Source organism: Ceraceosorus guamensis (assembly GCF_003144195.1).
Source record: "Ceraceosorus guamensis strain MCA 4658 unplaced genomic scaffold IE81scaffold_138, whole genome shotgun sequence".
Classification (NCBI taxonomy): domain Eukaryota; kingdom Fungi; phylum Basidiomycota; class Exobasidiomycetes; order Ceraceosorales; family Ceraceosoraceae; genus Ceraceosorus; species Ceraceosorus guamensis.
Genome location: NW_020290133.1, coordinates 1 through 16,375, shown reverse-complemented (window position 1 = coordinate 16,375; position 16,375 = coordinate 1). Strand labels below are relative to the sequence as shown.

The 16,375-nt window shown below is 56.8% G+C and overlaps 6 protein-coding genes across 6 annotated transcripts; 5 read left to right on the top strand and 1 right to left on the bottom strand.

The window, feature by feature from the left end:
* Positions 1-210: 210 nt before the first annotated feature.
* Positions 211-1,335, top strand: IE81DRAFT_332527 (hypothetical protein; the record flags this gene model as incomplete). Its single annotated transcript, XM_025515317.1, has 1 exon — positions 211-1,335. One exon carries the CDS (start codon positions 211-213, stop codon positions 1,333-1,335), a length of 1,125 nt encoding a protein of 374 aa, XP_025366333.1.
* Positions 1,336-3,452: 2,117 nt separating this feature from the next.
* IE81DRAFT_42727 (hypothetical protein) lies at positions 3,453-4,158 on the bottom strand. The gene has a single exon (XM_025517338.1). The coding sequence runs from the start codon at positions 4,060-4,062 to the stop codon at positions 3,667-3,669; it is 396 nt and encodes a 131-aa protein (XP_025366332.1). The 5' UTR covers positions 4,063-4,158; the 3' UTR covers positions 3,453-3,666.
* Positions 3,773-6,731, top strand: IE81DRAFT_326801 (hypothetical protein). The gene has a single exon (XM_025514916.1). The coding sequence runs from the start codon at positions 4,255-4,257 to the stop codon at positions 6,682-6,684; it is 2,430 nt and encodes an 809-aa protein (XP_025366331.1). The 5' UTR covers positions 3,773-4,254; the 3' UTR covers positions 6,685-6,731.
* A 511-nt stretch (positions 6,732-7,242) lies between these two features.
* IE81DRAFT_318334 (hypothetical protein) lies at positions 7,243-11,659 on the top strand (the record flags this gene model as incomplete). Its single annotated transcript, XM_025512602.1, has 7 exons — positions 7,243-9,751; positions 9,822-10,298; positions 10,376-10,680; positions 10,769-10,808; positions 10,891-11,009; positions 11,091-11,184; positions 11,260-11,659. The coding sequence occupies exons 1-7, from the start codon at positions 7,727-7,729 to the stop codon at positions 11,656-11,658; spliced, it is 3,459 nt and encodes a 1,152-aa protein (XP_025366330.1). The 5' UTR covers positions 7,243-7,726.
* Positions 11,660-12,977: 1,318 nt separating this feature from the next.
* On the top strand, positions 12,978-14,311 carry IE81DRAFT_295245 (eukaryotic phosphomannomutase; the record flags this gene model as incomplete). Its single annotated transcript, XM_025512085.1, has 4 exons — positions 12,978-13,408; positions 13,690-13,752; positions 13,843-14,071; positions 14,207-14,311. The coding sequence occupies 4 exons, from the start codon at positions 12,978-12,980 to the stop codon at positions 14,309-14,311; spliced, it is 828 nt and encodes a 275-aa protein (XP_025366329.1).
* A 609-nt stretch (positions 14,312-14,920) lies between these two features.
* Positions 14,921-16,323, top strand: IE81DRAFT_326798 (hypothetical protein; the record flags this gene model as incomplete). Its single annotated transcript, XM_025514915.1, has 2 exons — positions 14,921-16,069; positions 16,225-16,323. Coding segments are annotated over exons 1-2 (1,237 nt in total), but the record flags the coding sequence as incomplete, so codon positions are not given.
* Positions 16,324-16,375: the final 52 nt, after the last annotated feature.

Sequence of the window (16,375 nt, the reverse complement as noted above, 5' to 3'; positions counted from 1 at the left end):
GGTGCCTGGCTTTCTCTTCTTGCGTTCACATTCTCTCATACCGCGGCACAGCTGGTCTGTGTCTCCTTTTCCGTGCGATATCCACTTGACAGACGAGTCAGCAGGTCTGTTGGCTCAGCGACGAGCCCTGCTCACGAGCGCCTCTCGCTCATTGCGCACCTTCTTCGAAGACTTTTGGCCCATTCACCCGCTTCCATCCAGTGCTGAACTATGCAGACTCTGTTGCAAGCTAGCGAGGTGCCCAAAGCGCTGGGCGCGCTTCTCCTTGTCTCCATCATGAGCACGGCTCGTCCGACGCTCCCTTGCAACCATGTCGGGCGCATTGCTCAAGTTCACAACGACGTCGACTGGATGTCCCTTCTTTCTGGCACGACGATTCTCCATCGGCGAGCTCCGCTAGCTTCGGCGGGGGAATTGACGGGAGCCGAACTGGAAAGAGCTCTGCTGTCTGGCGCATCGTCCAGCTCGAGCTTTTCGCGAGCTTCGAAAGCCAAATTGCCGAGCCCGACCTCCTCTGACGGAGCTTCGAGCGAAGGGGTCCTGTCCAGACCGCCTGAAGCGACGCCGCCCACATCGCCCGAGCTGGACTCTTTAGCTTTGCCGTTGGCGAGGAAGAGAAAGGCGGCAAAGTATAGCGCCGCGCGAAATAGGAGGGTGAAAGAGCGCGAGAGAATGAGAAAGAGTGGCAAGAGCGAGATGGAGGTGTGGACGGCGGTGCCTGGAAATCCTCGACATGCCAATGCTCAGGTCGTATCGAAGCTCTTGTCAGAGATCCAAGCGGCCGGTGCCGATAAGAGCAAATTTTTTCCCGAGACGTCGCGCGAGCAACGCAAGGCGCAGGTTGGCAGATCCAAAGTACGATCGAAGCTGCTGCAAGCCGGATGGCCTCGCGAAAAACTTTGGGAAAAGGTTCCGGGCGTGCAGAGAAGTTTCAGTTCGAATGTGGGACGGCCGCGAGTGAGGCCCGTGGCCGATGCAGAAGGCCAATCGTCAACGCCGAAGCGCAGGCGGACACGAATAGGCACAACTTTCGGAACCAACGAAGACCTGGAGGAGCAGCTGGAAGCTCTCCGACGTCAAGCTGATGGAGAGGACGTTTTGCAGCTCGGACGCAAGAAAATGGCATTCAAGGCGCCAAAGTACGAGCCTATTCTGGAGACGTCATCAGTTAGAAAGGGTTTGACGCCAGCGCAGCAGAGAGAGCTGAAGAATACCAATCAGGCACTAAGCGCGGCCATTGGAAAGAACGTCAGAGCACCGAACAAGGCTGCTCCTCAGCCCAACAAGCCACCCCTACCATTCGATCTCAATCGGAGTCCAGCAAGAAGTCCCTAATAGGCTTCTATGCACGCCATCGCATCAACCTGTCACTGCTTCCACGTGACATTTGCAACGGCGCTCCAAAAGTCTCTCGGCGCATCACCGAGGCTCCTTTCAGCCAAGATGCCTTGCTGAAAGGTTCCATGGTGTTGCGGACCTTCCTCAAGACTTCGTGTGGCTGTGGCCGATTGTGGCCAAAATCGCAGAGCCGTCGTTGCGCACTTCCCGCGACGGGCTGCGTCTATCAAAGAATCGTGCATCCGAGGTCGAGCAAGAGGAAACCTAAACGAAGCGCCGTTGGGCTCGCTGCAGCATTTCCGCTCCGTGCTCGTATGGACGGGCCAGCAAGCAAGGCGATGCACCTAGATGCTCGCAATTGCTTTTCGCAACCCTCCTTTTGTCACGCCCTTTCAAGCTGCTTCTCGAGCTAGATGGATGCATTCACAAGTGCTTCGGCTACTAGCTCGAACGAATGCTGCATGCGTACTTGCCACTTTGCTAGCGCGCTGCTCACACCTCTGCCCGCCTCTGACTGATGACTGCTGTGAGGACTAGCTGGCCTGCTGCATCGAGCGTTGTGAGCGTTGGCATCAGTCCAGCAGAGGGGCGCCCTCTGGACAAGAACCACGTGTGATCAGACCACGCACAGATGCGTAGGGATGGTCGACTCTAGTCGTCATCGCTGCAGGTAAATGATCAGCAACGAGCCTCGCGCAGCACTTGATGAGAAGCAGGCAAGCTGTGAGAGCGAAGAGACGAGCGAAGAGAATGAAAAGAATGGAAGGAAGCGTGGGAAAAGCGCAGATACGACCGGAATGCAGGAACGTGGAAAAGGACGTTTTCTTTTTAGCGTTGCGCGCATCCCAATCAAGCCACAAATTGCCGTTGACAGCATATGCAGCCATGCATCAACATAGAGGCGCATGCAGATAGATGTGCATGGAAATGTGCTGCTGGTCAAAGTGTTTTTGAGTGCGTGTATGAGTCAAGTATGCACAGCAGCTATAGCAAGCAGCAGGGCACGGCTGGCTGGCTGGCTCTCTCTCGCCGAGCATGGCTCACCGATGCTTGACATTTGCATTTGCACACCTTCCAAGCCTCGGGCTGATGGCACGTCTTGCTCACCCCCACTTCGATCGAAGATTCTGACTCGCCGCGCGCGCGGGGGGGCTTATTGCTGTCGGGATGCATGCTGGCAGCCAACCAGCGCAGCGCTTCGCGATTCGAGGGTGCGCGCCATGTCTTAGTGTGGGACGCGAGCGGCTTCAACCGCGGTGCGCCATGGCTTTTACCCTGCTGAGAGCCTGAGACAACCACCTCGTGTGTCTAGGCAGAGTATAGATTTGTGAGTAGTAATGTGAGCGTCAGTGCAGCCACATCAGCTGTGGGCCAGCGGTCAGCAGTCTGTGAGTCAGCAGAAGAGAGATTCGTGCTGGGATGCGCGTGTGGTGGTGGAGGAAGCTGAATTGCAGCGCATCACGCATGCATGCATGCCGGTCCCGAGCAAGATCGCGAGCGGCCGAATGCGTCCAAAAATCGCGTGCGGAGCTAATTTTGAGTGAACTAAAAGGAAGACTGTGACTTTGGTCTCCTTCCCGCGAGACATTCATCACTGGTGACTTCTGTGAACATGCGCGTCACTCTCTAGCTGGCTGGCTGGCTGATCGTGCCTCGATCGACCGTCGTTGCGGCACATGGTCACATTTGAATTGTCCCGCTGCCCTCAGTCGCGAGTCGTCATCCAATTGAAGAGCAGCGGGGAGCGAAATTCGAGCCCCGCTGAGCCCAGATTACGGTACGCTCGTAAACTGCGCACAAATATACGCCTGCTTGTTGGTACACTCAGCAGCAGCGTCTCAGACCGCCTGCAAGCCTCACTCGGACATCGAGCGAGGAGAGAAGCAGCGGAGAGACCTGCATGGATCGGAACGGATCAAAGCAGAAAAAGGCCCGCTCAGTCGTGAGTCCATTTCAGTGTGAGTATCAGCATCAGCATCAGCATCAGCATCAGCATCAGCATCAGCATCAGCATCAGCATCAGCATCAGCATCAGCATCAGCATCAGCCATAGCAGAGCGCCAGCATCCAGCTTTTCCCGACCGCAGCTGCATATATGCTGCACATCGGTCGACCGCGTATGCCGGCACCTCGGACCTTGATGTGAGATGTGAGACAAAGTCGTTTGTGAGTTTGTGACACATGATGCAGAGCATCCGCATTCTCGAAGTCAGCTAGGACTCAAATCGTGGGGCTTTGTCGAGTCGACGCCCCATGCATGGCATGCACGCATCTCCGCGCAAATTCCACGTGAGACCCATGCAGAGCCTGGTCAGCTAGAGCCATGTCTCAGGTGGAGCAGAAAGGAGAGACAAGGCTGGCCCTCTCGCAGCGTGGGTGTATGACTGATGCAGCCCTGCTGCACGCATCAGCAAACCAGCACACCTCCTCCCCTGTCCTTTGTTTGAACCACTTCACTGCTTGCTTGTTCCCTTGCTTGCTAATTGCTTGCTTGCTTGCTTGCTTGACGGATCCGAATCGATATCGGACCACAGGAACGGCACGCATGGAGCGTTGGTTGGGTGAGTCGGAGGACAGCGTCTGGCATAGCTGTGGAGTCTGTTTACGACACCGGGGTAATTCATTGTGGCTAGACGGGATGGGACAAGCCTGGCCCACTCCAACTTTCTGCGGGAGAAATTTGTGCCTCTGCTGCGAGGCCATCCATTCACATTCCCGCGGCATCTTTGCGCAAGGCTTGCTTTTGCTGCAGCTACTACATCCCGCGACGATGGATTTGGTCTTGCTCCCGAAGGACAAATCGAGATTCTACGCGACTGCGGGCCTTGCGAGTCACAATAACACACCGACATTCGTGACTGATGCATCCGAGTGGCCCCTCGGTCAAAATGTGGCTTTCCATGCATCTCCTTCCCGATGTCCATCAGTCGCTCAACAACGCTCAAGCGCATGCCTTCGCCTCTGCGCACAGACCTTTGCTCGTCACCTGATTGGGGCGCACCGCTTCGTATAAGAGAATCGCCAAGGCTTGTGCATCATTTCCAACGCCTCTCCTTGTCACCCTTCCCCGCTTCATCTCCCTCTCCCTCTCCCTCTCTTTCTTTCAGAGCTCCTCTCGACGCGCTGATTCTCAGCTTGCCGCTTCTCAAACACATCACTTTCGTCGAAGAGGGACGACCACCACCATCCAACATGGCAAGACCAGCCATGCACCTGACTTTTGGTCAGACCGATCGGGAATTGTTCGCTCAGGCGATGCAAGGCGATCTCATCTTCTGGCATTTGCCCAAGGACGTTGCGGTCTCTTTTCAAGTGCTGCAGCAGCTCTTTGCCGCTTTCTTGGGCATGGTGCTGTGGGATCTGATAAGCGCCTTGCCTTTTGACCTGTCGCTATTGCGCGAGGCAGGGTGGAAGAATCGAGTGAAGCTCACCAGCCGTTTGGCATATCTCACCTGCCGCATACTCTCGCCTGCCGTGCTCACCCTCATCCTGGTCTACATTTCCGCTCCCGTGGGTCGAGAGTTGGGCCAAGATGCGTGCGCAACTTATGCGCGCACTTTCAACGTGCTGCTCGTTCCGCTGGCCAACGCGGTGCCTCTTGTCTTCATCATGCGCACGCTGAGCCTCTACGAGTGGCAGCGACGCGTGGCCATGCCTGTCCTAGGCCTCTGGGGCATCGTGTTGGTGCTGAGCTGCGTCAGCCTGCCATACTACGGCAAGGGTCTGGACATTCCAGATGGCAGCGGATGGTGCCACTACGACACCCAACGCAAGCTGCGCACCGTATACAATGTTGCTTACAAGGTGCCGGCGCTCCTCCAAGACGTGGTCATCATGCTTTTGACCCTGCACAGACTCTTGCAAGGCGGTCTGCAGAGCCTCTTGAGACCGTCTGGCTGGAAACGCTTCGGCATGACCTCGCTCTCCAAGGTGCTCATCGCACAAGGTTTCCGCTTCTTTGTCCTCAACATCGTCGTCGACGTCATCTTCATCTTCTTCTACTTTCACTGGCCCGCGCACTTGGTCAGCTACCAAGTGGCAGGCGCCGCTCTGCTCTTCTCCGTGCCTCCCATGCTGGCCGGAAAGGTTTTCAGAGATTCGAAGCGCGTCATCGTCAAGGCGCAGCTGGAAGAGATGGCGCGCAATCAGAGAAGCGCCGGCCCAGCATCCTCCGATGACAGGTATTCCGCACGCACTCGCCAATACCGAGCAGGTGCTCTGGGCTACCTCAACACCTCATCCGACCACGTCGGTCTCAGCAGTGGGAACGCCACAGATCGCGATGACGAATACTCGCGAGCTGCGAATCAGATCAACATTCTGCCCTACAGCCAAGCAGACTTGGTCTCTTCGCCCGTTCAGCGGACACCAGCTCCAGCATACGCTTCACCACTCTCCCCATCCGGATCTGACGGCAGCATGAAAATGGAAGAGGACTACCTCAACGCCAAGCGCCGCACACCAAGCGAAGGCGGCAGATCACCAAGGCTGCCGGACACGGACAGCTTTGCACCGGCAAACGACGCTCACTTGACGTTGCCACCGATTCCTGCGAGATCCCACAGCATGGACTTGCGATATCCCCCTGTGCGTAGCCGCCGACGAGGTTCGAGCGATAGTCGACTACCGGTGGGCTTGGCAATCTCGTGCGAAGACATCGAGTCGTCCAGACGCTGCAGCTCGTACCGCAAGCCCGTATGCTTTCCAAGCTCGCCCCGCTCGATCGATGAAAGACCATTTAGTCAAGCGGCACAAATCTCCCACGGCGGGTCCATCACTCGATCTATCGGGTCGAGAAGAGGCACCGACAGGTCTGCTAGTCAACAGTCCGAAGCGAGCTCTAGCAGACATGCATGCAGCAGCACCAGCAACGTGAGCCGCAAGAGTCACGGTGGTCGAGCAAGTCTTGCGCGTCGTGTCAAGGGTCGATCCAGCTTTGGAGTGAGCATCGACTCGGACGAGGAAGCGTTTGGCATGCTTGATGGTAGGAGTGCGGTTCAGACCGCCACCAGCCAAGAGCTTGCTTCCGCCTCTACCAACCTTGCGACTCTGAGAAGCCGCAGCGCACCAAGCTCACCCGCTTCGGCCGTCTCCGCCCTCCACTGCACTTCACCTCCTGCAATGTCGGCGTGCGATGCCATCGTGGGCTCTCCCCAGCAGCGGCAGCGGCAGCATCGTAGTCACGAAGATGAGGAAGAGGAGGAGGAGGAGGAGCAAGATGTGGGAGAGGCTATTTCTGATTCGGAAACGGAAGCTGTAGGAACGTTTACGCGGATGCACATCCTTCCCACTCACTCTCTCGACTCGGCACGACGCTCCGATCATCGCACTCCGCACGCTCTTTGATCTTTTTGTTTTCGGGGGAAAACCTTCTTTCTGCCGCAATGACGTAGAACTTTTCCACATTTCGATGATGCTTGTTCTCTTTTTCGTTTTCTTGAATCTCGTGTTCATGAGAGGTGAGAGGGCTTTTTTTGAGTAGGTGCTCATTAGTCACGACGAGTCAGGAGTGCGCTGAAGCTGCGCCTGCACGCCAGCAGCAGAGCAAGTTTTGAATGGGGTGCTGAGTTTTAAAGCCTAGGACACACGCACACAACGCACACAACCCACTCACTCGCGCGCTCACGAGTCTAAGTGGCGATCGTGTGAAGCGAGGCGTGGGAGTGCGATGCTGTGATCGATGTACGAAGCGCCAAAGCAGATCATCAACGGCGGGCAGCAGGCGCGCGGCAAGAACGCCGATCTATATGATGTACGGTTCGGTTCGCGCGGTGCGTGCTGCTGTAGCCTGCTTGCACGCGCCCCTCCGCGCCGTCTTCCGGCGAGCTAGCTAGGCCGGGCAGCAGCAGGATTGTTGCGAGCAACCGCACAGCACCACGCAGCACCGCATCGCCGGTCAATGATCGAGGCAGCTGTACCGGTAGCGCATACTTGATGCGATGGATGCTGCAAGGTCGATCGATGATTGAACTTACAACTCTGCCTTTTCTTGACCTCCATTCGGTGATTCGATTCGACTGCACCAAATCATCCCACCGACTCGGCCCGCGGGCAATCCATCCATCACGCGCAGCTAGGCGAGGCAGGCCGCTAGTCACGAGTTGGTCGAACAGCGAGCGCGTCTTCGCCCATCAATCAAGGACTCTTGAACCCGCACTTTGCGAATCTCGCGAGGCCTTCATCACGCTCTTTACGCTCAAGCCCCGCAAGACCCTGGAATCTGCGCTCGCTCGCGATAAGCGCTTCAAATCAAGACCCTGCGCGCTGCACCCCCCTCCCTCTGGCTGCTGCTGATCGCGCAGGTCTGCTGCCCTCTGCGAACACCTCACCACTGCTTCACCGGCATTCCCCCATTCCGCCTGCCTGCCAAGCAAAGAGTTGATACGGAATGGTGCAGGCTGCCATGAATCACGACATCACCTCGACGACCGGTGAGGCGAGAGCAAAAGCGGAGATGGACGGCACGCGAGATGCGACGCTTTTCGTTGCAGGCTTCGAGGGGTCGAGAGACGAGCACGCTGCGCATACCAAGCCGGTCTTGGCAGACGAGGATGAGCACGACGGTCCAAGCATCACGAAAAGTCCTGTAGCGAATGGGGAACATCGAGCGCGAGAGACGGCCAACGTGGCAGTGGATGAGGAGGATACTTTGGATGGCGTCGCTGCAGCGGACGAGCTGCACGGCGACCCTCTCGACGGGCAGGCTCTTCCTGACAACCGTGTAGCGAATGCGATGCAAACCTCGCCCTTGGAGGATGGCACAGAGGAGTGTGCCTCAAACTCCGAGGGGCATACACACGAGGCATCGGAGCGCGCTGCCCAAGTCGATGTGCAAGTCGCAAATGTTGCAGCTCCCCAGCAGCTGAGGAATAGGAATAGCGGAGCGGAGCTGCAGGGCAATACGTCTGGCTCGCAAGGGGCATCCGAAGATGGGGGCAGAGCAGCTTCGACAGCTCAAGTCTTGCAGAGTGCAGCTGGCCAAGTCAGCTCATCGTCAGACAGCAGCAAGTCTCAGAGCGTAGACTCGTCTCACAAGCGAATGGAATCCGTCGTTCCTCAAAGATACGATTTGCCCGAGTTGTCGCCCTTCTCGATGCAAGCAGCCAGCGGCAGCGGCAGCGGTAGGAGCTTCAGGCGATCTTCCTTGGTAGACCTTCCTGGTGAGGGTGCTGACTCTCTAGCTGCAGAGGCAGAAGCGCAATACGCGTCCGTCCCATCTCCTACCTTTTCCTCTGCTAGCTATACGTACGCAGATGGCAGACCTCTAAGGCCCGTCTCTGGGCAGAGATCGAGGAGCATCAGGAACGCGGCAGGAGAAGCGAGACCTCGGAGCCGCACGTATTCAGAAGATGTGGAACCTGTTGGATTTGTAGATGTTGCGCTGGAAAGTCCTGCACCTGGAAGCGCGCTTGGATCGGCAAGTCACGATCAGCACATGATGCGGTCCCCATACGGAGCAGGCGTAGCCTTTGGCAGTCGATCCAGCGTCGAGATAAGGCAAGACTCTATAGCTAGTGGGAGTTCGGCAGCTCAAAGAGTTGCCGCGGCTGCAGCGCATCGAGATAGGATGCTGAAGAGAGCAATGAGCCAGGAAGGAGGGACGAGTCAAAGCAATAGCGAGAATGGCTCTCTGAGCTTGCGCTCCTCTTTTGCTTCGGGTCGCAGTGCCCCTGCTACCGGCAATGAAGAATCGAGAAACTCGTCGGAAAGCGTGAGGAGCTCTGCGACGGATCGCAAAATGGCGGGAGAGGGAAGGTATATGGGCAGAAGAAGCAGACCCAGCTCCAGAGCTGTGACCCCCACAGAGATGGAGAATGCAGCGGATCGTTACAGCTCATCATCACGTGGCGCTAGCCCTGTCCCTACGCAGCGAGGCTCTGCGACTTTCGACAGCTCGTTGGATCGATCATCTGCTGCGGCTGCGGGATTGGGTCATAGCTCAACCAAACCAGGCATCTCCATGATGGTCGCAGGCGAGGATGGCGAGATTTTGGAATACGTGGCAGAGGATCACCACGCGAGTGCTTCGAGAAAGTCCGACGAGGATCAGACGCGGCTTTCAGAAGTTTCGGCTATCCAAATGACTGCGATTTCGTTGGAAGAAGAGCAGAATGAGCGCAAAGAAGCGTCGGCAAGAATAGAGCCTCGGTCGGCTGGGAGTCCTACGATGCAGACGGCATCGCCAACCGGGCCTGACCAGGATCCCTCCGCAGTCGAGCGCAGGGAAGGCAGTTCGACTTCGTCCAGCGAAGACCCCACGTCCACCTCTGCTACTTCTGCTCCTGCTTCTGAAGTGGCTACCGCATCCACCGAGATCGATCGTGCGCCAGGTCTGAGGGACATCGCGGACTCTGAACCAGGCAAGAAAAATCGAAGAAAGTCAAACGGACCAAGTGCGCTTGAGCAGTACATGGTGCGTGCTCGTCGTGGCATGCAAAGTCTTGCAAGCGTGCTACTAATCGTTTCGAACTCGCTGCGACTAGTCTCGGACCCGTATGACCACCTTGCCGCCTAAAGAGCGCACAGAGGACGCAAAGCACCTGTCCGATTTCGAGCAAATGATGCGATCCTACAAACAGGCCGAAAAGAAGAAGTTGGAAGAGAATGAAGAGCGCAAGCGTCAAAAAGATGCTGAGCTAGCTAGCGCCCAAGCGGTTTGGACGCAGGAAATCCTACCATCCTGGACCAGGGCGCGACGAGAAAATAGGCTCAGAGCGATCTGGTGGAAAGGCGCTCCGCCGAATTTGAGAGGCAGAATTTGGGCCTTGGCATGCGGGAATGCGCAAATGCTGCCCAGAAACTTGTTCCAAGGCGCCTCGGCTGAAGCTCAAAAGGCGATCAAGGAAGGCAGGTTTCCCAAGGCGGATGCACAAGCCATCGAAGCTGATATCGCCAACACACTACCGAGCTTGAAGCTGTTCCAGCGAGATGTGGGGCCTCTGTACGACGATTTGAGAGATGTGAGTAGAGCAAAGCGTTTGGGAAGTCGTTCTCGACCCGGACTGACCCTTGCAGCCGAGCGTGCCGCTGCGCTCAGGTGTTGCAAGCATACGTCATGGTGCGACTCGATCAGCTTCGAGCGACGGCCGCTGTATCTTTGTCCGTCAGCGCACCCCTTCCTTTAGCCTACCAAGCCGGCGCATCATCCTTGGCCGCCATGCTCTTGTCAAACTTGTCGCCGACAGAGACGTTGGTTGCGCTGCTCAATTTGCTGGCTGAAAGGCCTTGGTTGAGAGCTCTTTATACGCCCATACCTAGTGGACCTGCACCCTCTGCGAGCCATATGCATTCCCAGACTCCTATCACGCCATCCTTCAGACAAGATGCAGCTGCTGGCTTTGAGTGAGTGAGCGCGCGCACCTTGCATTGTGGCGAGACTCTGGTGCTCACAAGTGGCCGGCGCTTCATCACATTCCTCGACGTCCCGCAGACGCGTCTTTGACACTCTGCTCGCTGACCAAATGCCGAAAGTGAGTGATTAGGGCACGTCCTGCATTGGCGATGGATGCGTCTACTCATGACTGATAAATGACGATTCCATCGCCTCACAAGGTCTACGCGAATATGCAAGCACGCGGCGTCAGGCCGAGCGCATACGTGCGAGATTGGGCTCGCACCCTCTTTGTTCCATTCTTGCCTTTTGATGCGGTGGCCCGACTATGGGACTGCATGTGAGCTGAGCAAATTCCGAGAGAGGCAGAGTGAGAAAAGGTGTCGCTGATGTAGACCGTTTCTTGCCCGTGTTTTGCTAGCTTGCTGGAGGAGGGCGATGCGCTCATTTTTCGAATTGGTCTAGCTATCGTCAAGCTGCTCTCTGCGAGACTATACGTCCCGGACAAGACAGAGGTAAGTTCTCACGAGGCCTCAAAACTAGCCTTTTTTGCTGATGCAAGACTTTCCCTCGTCCATCTCGGGCTGCAGCTCACGAGCATTCTTCGAGGAAATAATGCGGCTGCGTTACGAGTCTACTACCGTGATGCTGCCTTATCATCGCCCGGAGGTCTCTCTTCCGTCATGCCCTCGAGTGCAACTTCAGCGCACCTCTCGCTCGCCGTGGATGGTGTGAGCGAATATCAGACCGCACAGCTGCCAACTACACCCAGCACGGCAGGGAGCACAGCGATGCTGAGTCCAGCATCCACTTTGGCCCCCTCGAGCGCCGGAAGCACGGTGATTGCGGACGCTTCGTGGGTGCCGCGGGACAACATCTACGCGCAGTACGGTATCAACGAAGAGATGCTCTTTCAAGCGCTGGAAGAGCAAGACGAGTGGTGGAGGGATAGCACGCTGGAAAGATTGTTGGATCGCGAACTTGGTTAGGGGGGGGGGGGGGGAGGGGAACATTTGGGCGGAGCGAAGGGGGCCTCTATTGTCTTTTGTGTTCTGGATGATGCGTCATGCGCCCCCAGCGACCGCAATCGAACCTGGCCTAGCTTCGAGCTTTCTTCTAGGCTGCTTTTTGGGCTTTTACTTGCCACACCTCAATCCTTTTGTCGGTCCCGCTGCCCGCCCCGCTAAGCTCGATCTTTCATCGTGCGCACGTCAACACGCCCTTCTTCGCACCCTCTCGATGGAGGAATGGCAAGTTAATGGCATCAAGCCCCAGTTGAACGGGGGGGGGGGGGGGGCTGAGCTGAAATGTGCGACCGACGCTCCCATGTGTCCACGTGTGTGTGGGCCAAGCTAGAGAGGGAGAGAGAGCCCCCCACGCACGAAAAAGAGGGGGAGCTCGATCGGGAAGGTAAGAATAGCCTCGCTTCGAGGTGGCTTGTTCGAGTGATGAGTTCGTGACAGCTAGGAAACGCCCCTTTTCAGTCAAGGGGGAGGAGATGGAGGTGTGTGTGGCTTTTGAAACGCGAACTCTGACTTGGAACTGATCTTCTCGATGCGCCGCTTGTGGCTTTCGAGAGTGCTGCTGCTGCTGCTGCTGCTGCTGCAAGCCTGCACGTCGAAGGTGCATGCAGCGTGCAGCAGCAGGTGTTATTGCTGCGCGCGCTCGCCTGTGCGGCGCGGCGGGGGAGGTTGCGGAGCTTTCTTTTGGGAGGCGCACGTCCCCTTCCTCAATTGCCTTGCCTTGCGCGCCTAGGCTTTCGGGAAAGCATTCCATTCGCAATTTGACATGGATCGTTTGGAATGCATGGATGGTTGTTGGATGCGCGCAAGCTGCAACGCTCCTGAACTCGCAACTCGTGACTCGCAAGGGTCAGCGATGCACCACCACCACCCGTTTCTCTTGCGGCTCACAACAACGCCTTTCGAGGAGAAAAGGGGCGCACCTCGTCCACCTCGACACGCTCACCACGCACCACGCACCACGCACCACGCACCACGCACCACTCACGGTCCAGATCACAGAACTTGGACGAATCGTGATCGATCCGCCCGCTTCCATCCCCACATTCACCACTGCAGACAAGCATTTTCTGCCGCTTTTCCTTGCCTCCCTCGTCTTTTCCCCAATCGTGATCGCTCATACAACCCATCTCTCGGAGGGTCTGTGCAGCTACTACTTGGTCTTCTGCTCCCCCAATCCCGAGTGGGCGTGCCTTTAATTTCCTACCGATCCGAAGCTTCACCTTGACCCGCAACTCACGGCACCTCCGACTTCAAGCAAGCAAGCAAGCGAACCGCAAGCAAAAATGTCGGCAGGAGACGCAGCAGCGGTAGCCGCAGCCGCAGCGGCATCGACCAGCCAAGTGATTCCAGCATCTCAGCGTACGCATCCTCGAGTGCTCTGTCTCTTCGACGTGGATGGTACGCTGTCCCTAGCTCGTCAATCTGCCACGCCAGCCATGATCCTTTTGCTCTCCTCCTTGCGCAAACACGTCGTCACTGGATTTTTGGGCGGCTCGAACTTGGGAAAGATTATGGAACAGTTGAGATCGGATGCTTCTCCTGATCCGCTGCGAGCTTTCGATTGGGGTTTTGCGGAGAATGGCTTGACTGCTTTTAGGGATGGCAAGACGTTGGCTAGTCAGAGCTTTATCGAGTGGCTGGGAGAGGAAAAGTACAAGAAATTGGTAAGATTTGTGCTGAGGTACATTGCCGACCTTGATATTCCCATCATGAGGTGAGTGGGAGCTGAAGGGAGAGAGGGGGGGGGGGGGGGGGGGGGGGGGGGGGGGGGGGGGGGGGGGGGGGGGGGGGGGGGAGCGCACTATAGCGTGATCTAGAGCGAACCAAGCGGTGGATCGGATCTGGTGCTGGCGCAAGAAGAACGGGGGGGGGGGCGGCCGGCAAGAGAGTTTGGCGAAAGTGGCTCCAAAGATCGAGCGAGCGAGCTGCGGACTGGTGTGTGTTTGACAAGACGCTCTTTTTGACCGCACTGCACTCGCGCCGCATCGCTCACAGAGGCACATTCATCGAGTTCCGCAACGGCATGATCAACGTCAGTCCAATCGGTCGAGACTGTTCGTGAGTGGGGGTGGTGCTTGATTGTATGCGCTGTGCTCGGAAGAAGAACCTCTAGTGACGCGAGCCGGCCCCCTCGTGGCTCTATACCAGACTACCCGAACGTCTAGCTTTCCAAACGTACGACGATGAGCATCAGATTCGCTCAAAGTTTGTCGAGGTGCTGCAAAAGGAGTTTGCAGATTACGGATTGACATTTGCGATTGGGGGACAGATTTCCTTTGATATCTTCCCAAACGGCTGGGACAAGACGTATGCGCTCAGACACATCGATCCGAAAGAGTACGACGAGATTCATTTCTTTGGCGATAAGACGCACAAGGTGAGTTTGGCGCCCCCCTTCTTTTGCGCTGAGAAGGCGGGACACGGGAAGAGCAGAGCGGCGCACCGCAAGTGAAGGTCTGACTATTCATCTTGATCTCCCCCCCCCTTCTGCCTTGCCTTTTTGCTGCAAAAGGGCGGTAATGATCACGAGATTTTTGAGGATGCTAGGACTATCGGACATACGGTCAAGAACCCAGAGGATACGATGAGGCAGCTCAAGGAGCTGTTCGATGTTTAGAATGTGCTTTCCCTTCCTACAAATCCCATGCGATGGCTCGTTCGTTGGGTAGCATACCCTCCCTGCGCATGGGTCGACCAGGGGCAGGGCACACTTCATGCCACATGCAACTCTCGCCATGTGCTGCGTTACACGCTGCATCGGGTACGTTGCAGGTAGGTACAGCGGAGGGGGAGAGAGACTTGCAGCTAGACTCGACTTGTGCGCAGCTATAGGCTGAGCTGAGCTTTTCAGGACTTGGGACTTGGGACTTGGCCCGTCTGCGCCCGCTGATGATTCGCGCAAGTGGCACGTCGTTCGTCTTGTACAGGTTGCTGGGCGATCAGGATCAGACTGCCTCGACCACTGCAGATCCGAATCTGAAAAGTGTTTGAAGATGTGGCTGACTAATGACTTGTCCATTGACAAGGCCGCGCGTGTGAGGTTAAGTGTGTGTGTATGGGGAGGAGAGCGAGGCATCCTTGAGTTGCCCCGCGGGGGGGCTGTATATCACGTGAGAGGTCTCACGCGCAAACTCTCATCCGCGTTGCGTGCCATACCGCGCATGCCTTGCACGGTTCGTATACTCAGTGACTCGTGAATGCATGCAGCCTCACCAGCGCTCCACGATCCACACTGCGATGCGCTCACTGCACACATTCACGGATTTCAATTCGCACTCGGCATCGATCCCCGCTCCCATCCTCTGGAAAAAAAAAGAAAACAATCCGAACCGCGCACAACCCTGCCCATCACCGACTTGCGAAAGCGGCCGAGACGCTTGCGCACTGCACTGCACTGCACTGCACCCGACCCGCTCGCAAGCTATGGACGCGCTCAAGGCTGAGATTCGAAAGCGCAAGGCGGAGGCGAGGAGTGGTGGGGGCGGAGCAGGTGGATATGGGGCTTTGAGCGATGTGGAAGGCGAATCGTCTTTGCAGGGCGCTCATAGCAAGCAACCGGGGAGAGGCGCAGCGCAAGCGGTCGAGCAGGAACGAGGAGGGCAAGAGAAGAGGCGAGAAGAAGAAGAAGAGGTGCTGCTGCTGCTGGCGGAGGAGAAGAGGAGAGCTTTGAAAGAGGCTAGAGCTGAGAGGGATAGAAAGAGGGCAAAGAAGCTGAACGTGAATGGCAGCGCGGTGGATGGATGGGGTGGTGCGAGGGATGATGGGAATGCTAGCGGCTCTGCAGATGCGACTGCGACTGCTGCTGCTTCGAAGGATGCATCTCTCGTTGATTCTCAAGATGCGACCGCAGCTGCAGCTGCAGCTGCTCACTCCCTCTCCGAGCTCGATTCGATACTAGAGACGCAAAGGGGTCTACGAGCCAAAGGCGAGCCTATCCAGTTGTTTGGAGAGAGCATCAAGGAAAGGAGGTTGAGATTGAGAGCTTTGGAATTGTTGGAGGAGAGAGGCGGTGGAGCTGGAAGGAGCGGTCAAAATGATTTCATGAGAGCAATGGCTGGTGCGGAAGCTAAAGATGCAGAGGTGGCTTTGGAAGCTGCTAGGAGGGCGGAATTGGGCATGTCGAGTTCTGCTACTAAATCCAACTCGGCAAAAGAAGGCAAGAACGCGCAAGGCGATGCGCAGGAGGGCAGCGAGGAGGCGCAGAAGAGGGAAAAGGAAAGCGTGGTGGAGGAAAAGGGAAGGGAAGGTGTGGGGATGAATAGCTTGTTGGATTTGGAATTGGTCAAGAAGGATATAGACAAGGTCTACCCCATCATCTACTACACGCTCAAGGGTCTCTTGAGGGACTGGGAAGAAGCTCTTGCTCAAAGGAGCCGTGAGTCATTTCGCTCTCTTTTGCGCGCTCCGAATCTCGTTTAGCCCTTCCAAGGCGATCCCCCAGCGTGAGTGCCACTGGGAAAAGTCGAAGCTGACGCTCTCCCCCTCCCCTTCACAAACGTTCCCTCCCTCGGTCCATCTCGCCCTCTACAGTCGAGGTGCGCCAAACCACGCAGGGAAAGCTCATGGCAGCGACGCAAGTGCAATCTGCCGAGTATCTAAAGCCGCTCTTCAAGCAGCTACGTCAAAGAGTGAGCACAAAACATTCGAGCCATTCTCTTTCGCAGCTTCTCCTTCCCCCCCC

Bases quoted from the DNA above. Each gene is read 5' to 3' on its own strand.
- IE81DRAFT_42727 (XM_025517338.1), bottom strand. From the start codon at position 4,062: ATGCCGCGGGAATGTGAATGGATGGCCTCGCAGCAGAGGCACAAATTT.
- IE81DRAFT_326801 (XM_025514916.1), top strand. From the start codon at position 4,255: ATGTCCATCAGTCGCTCAACAACGCTCAAGCGCATGCCTTCGCCTCTG.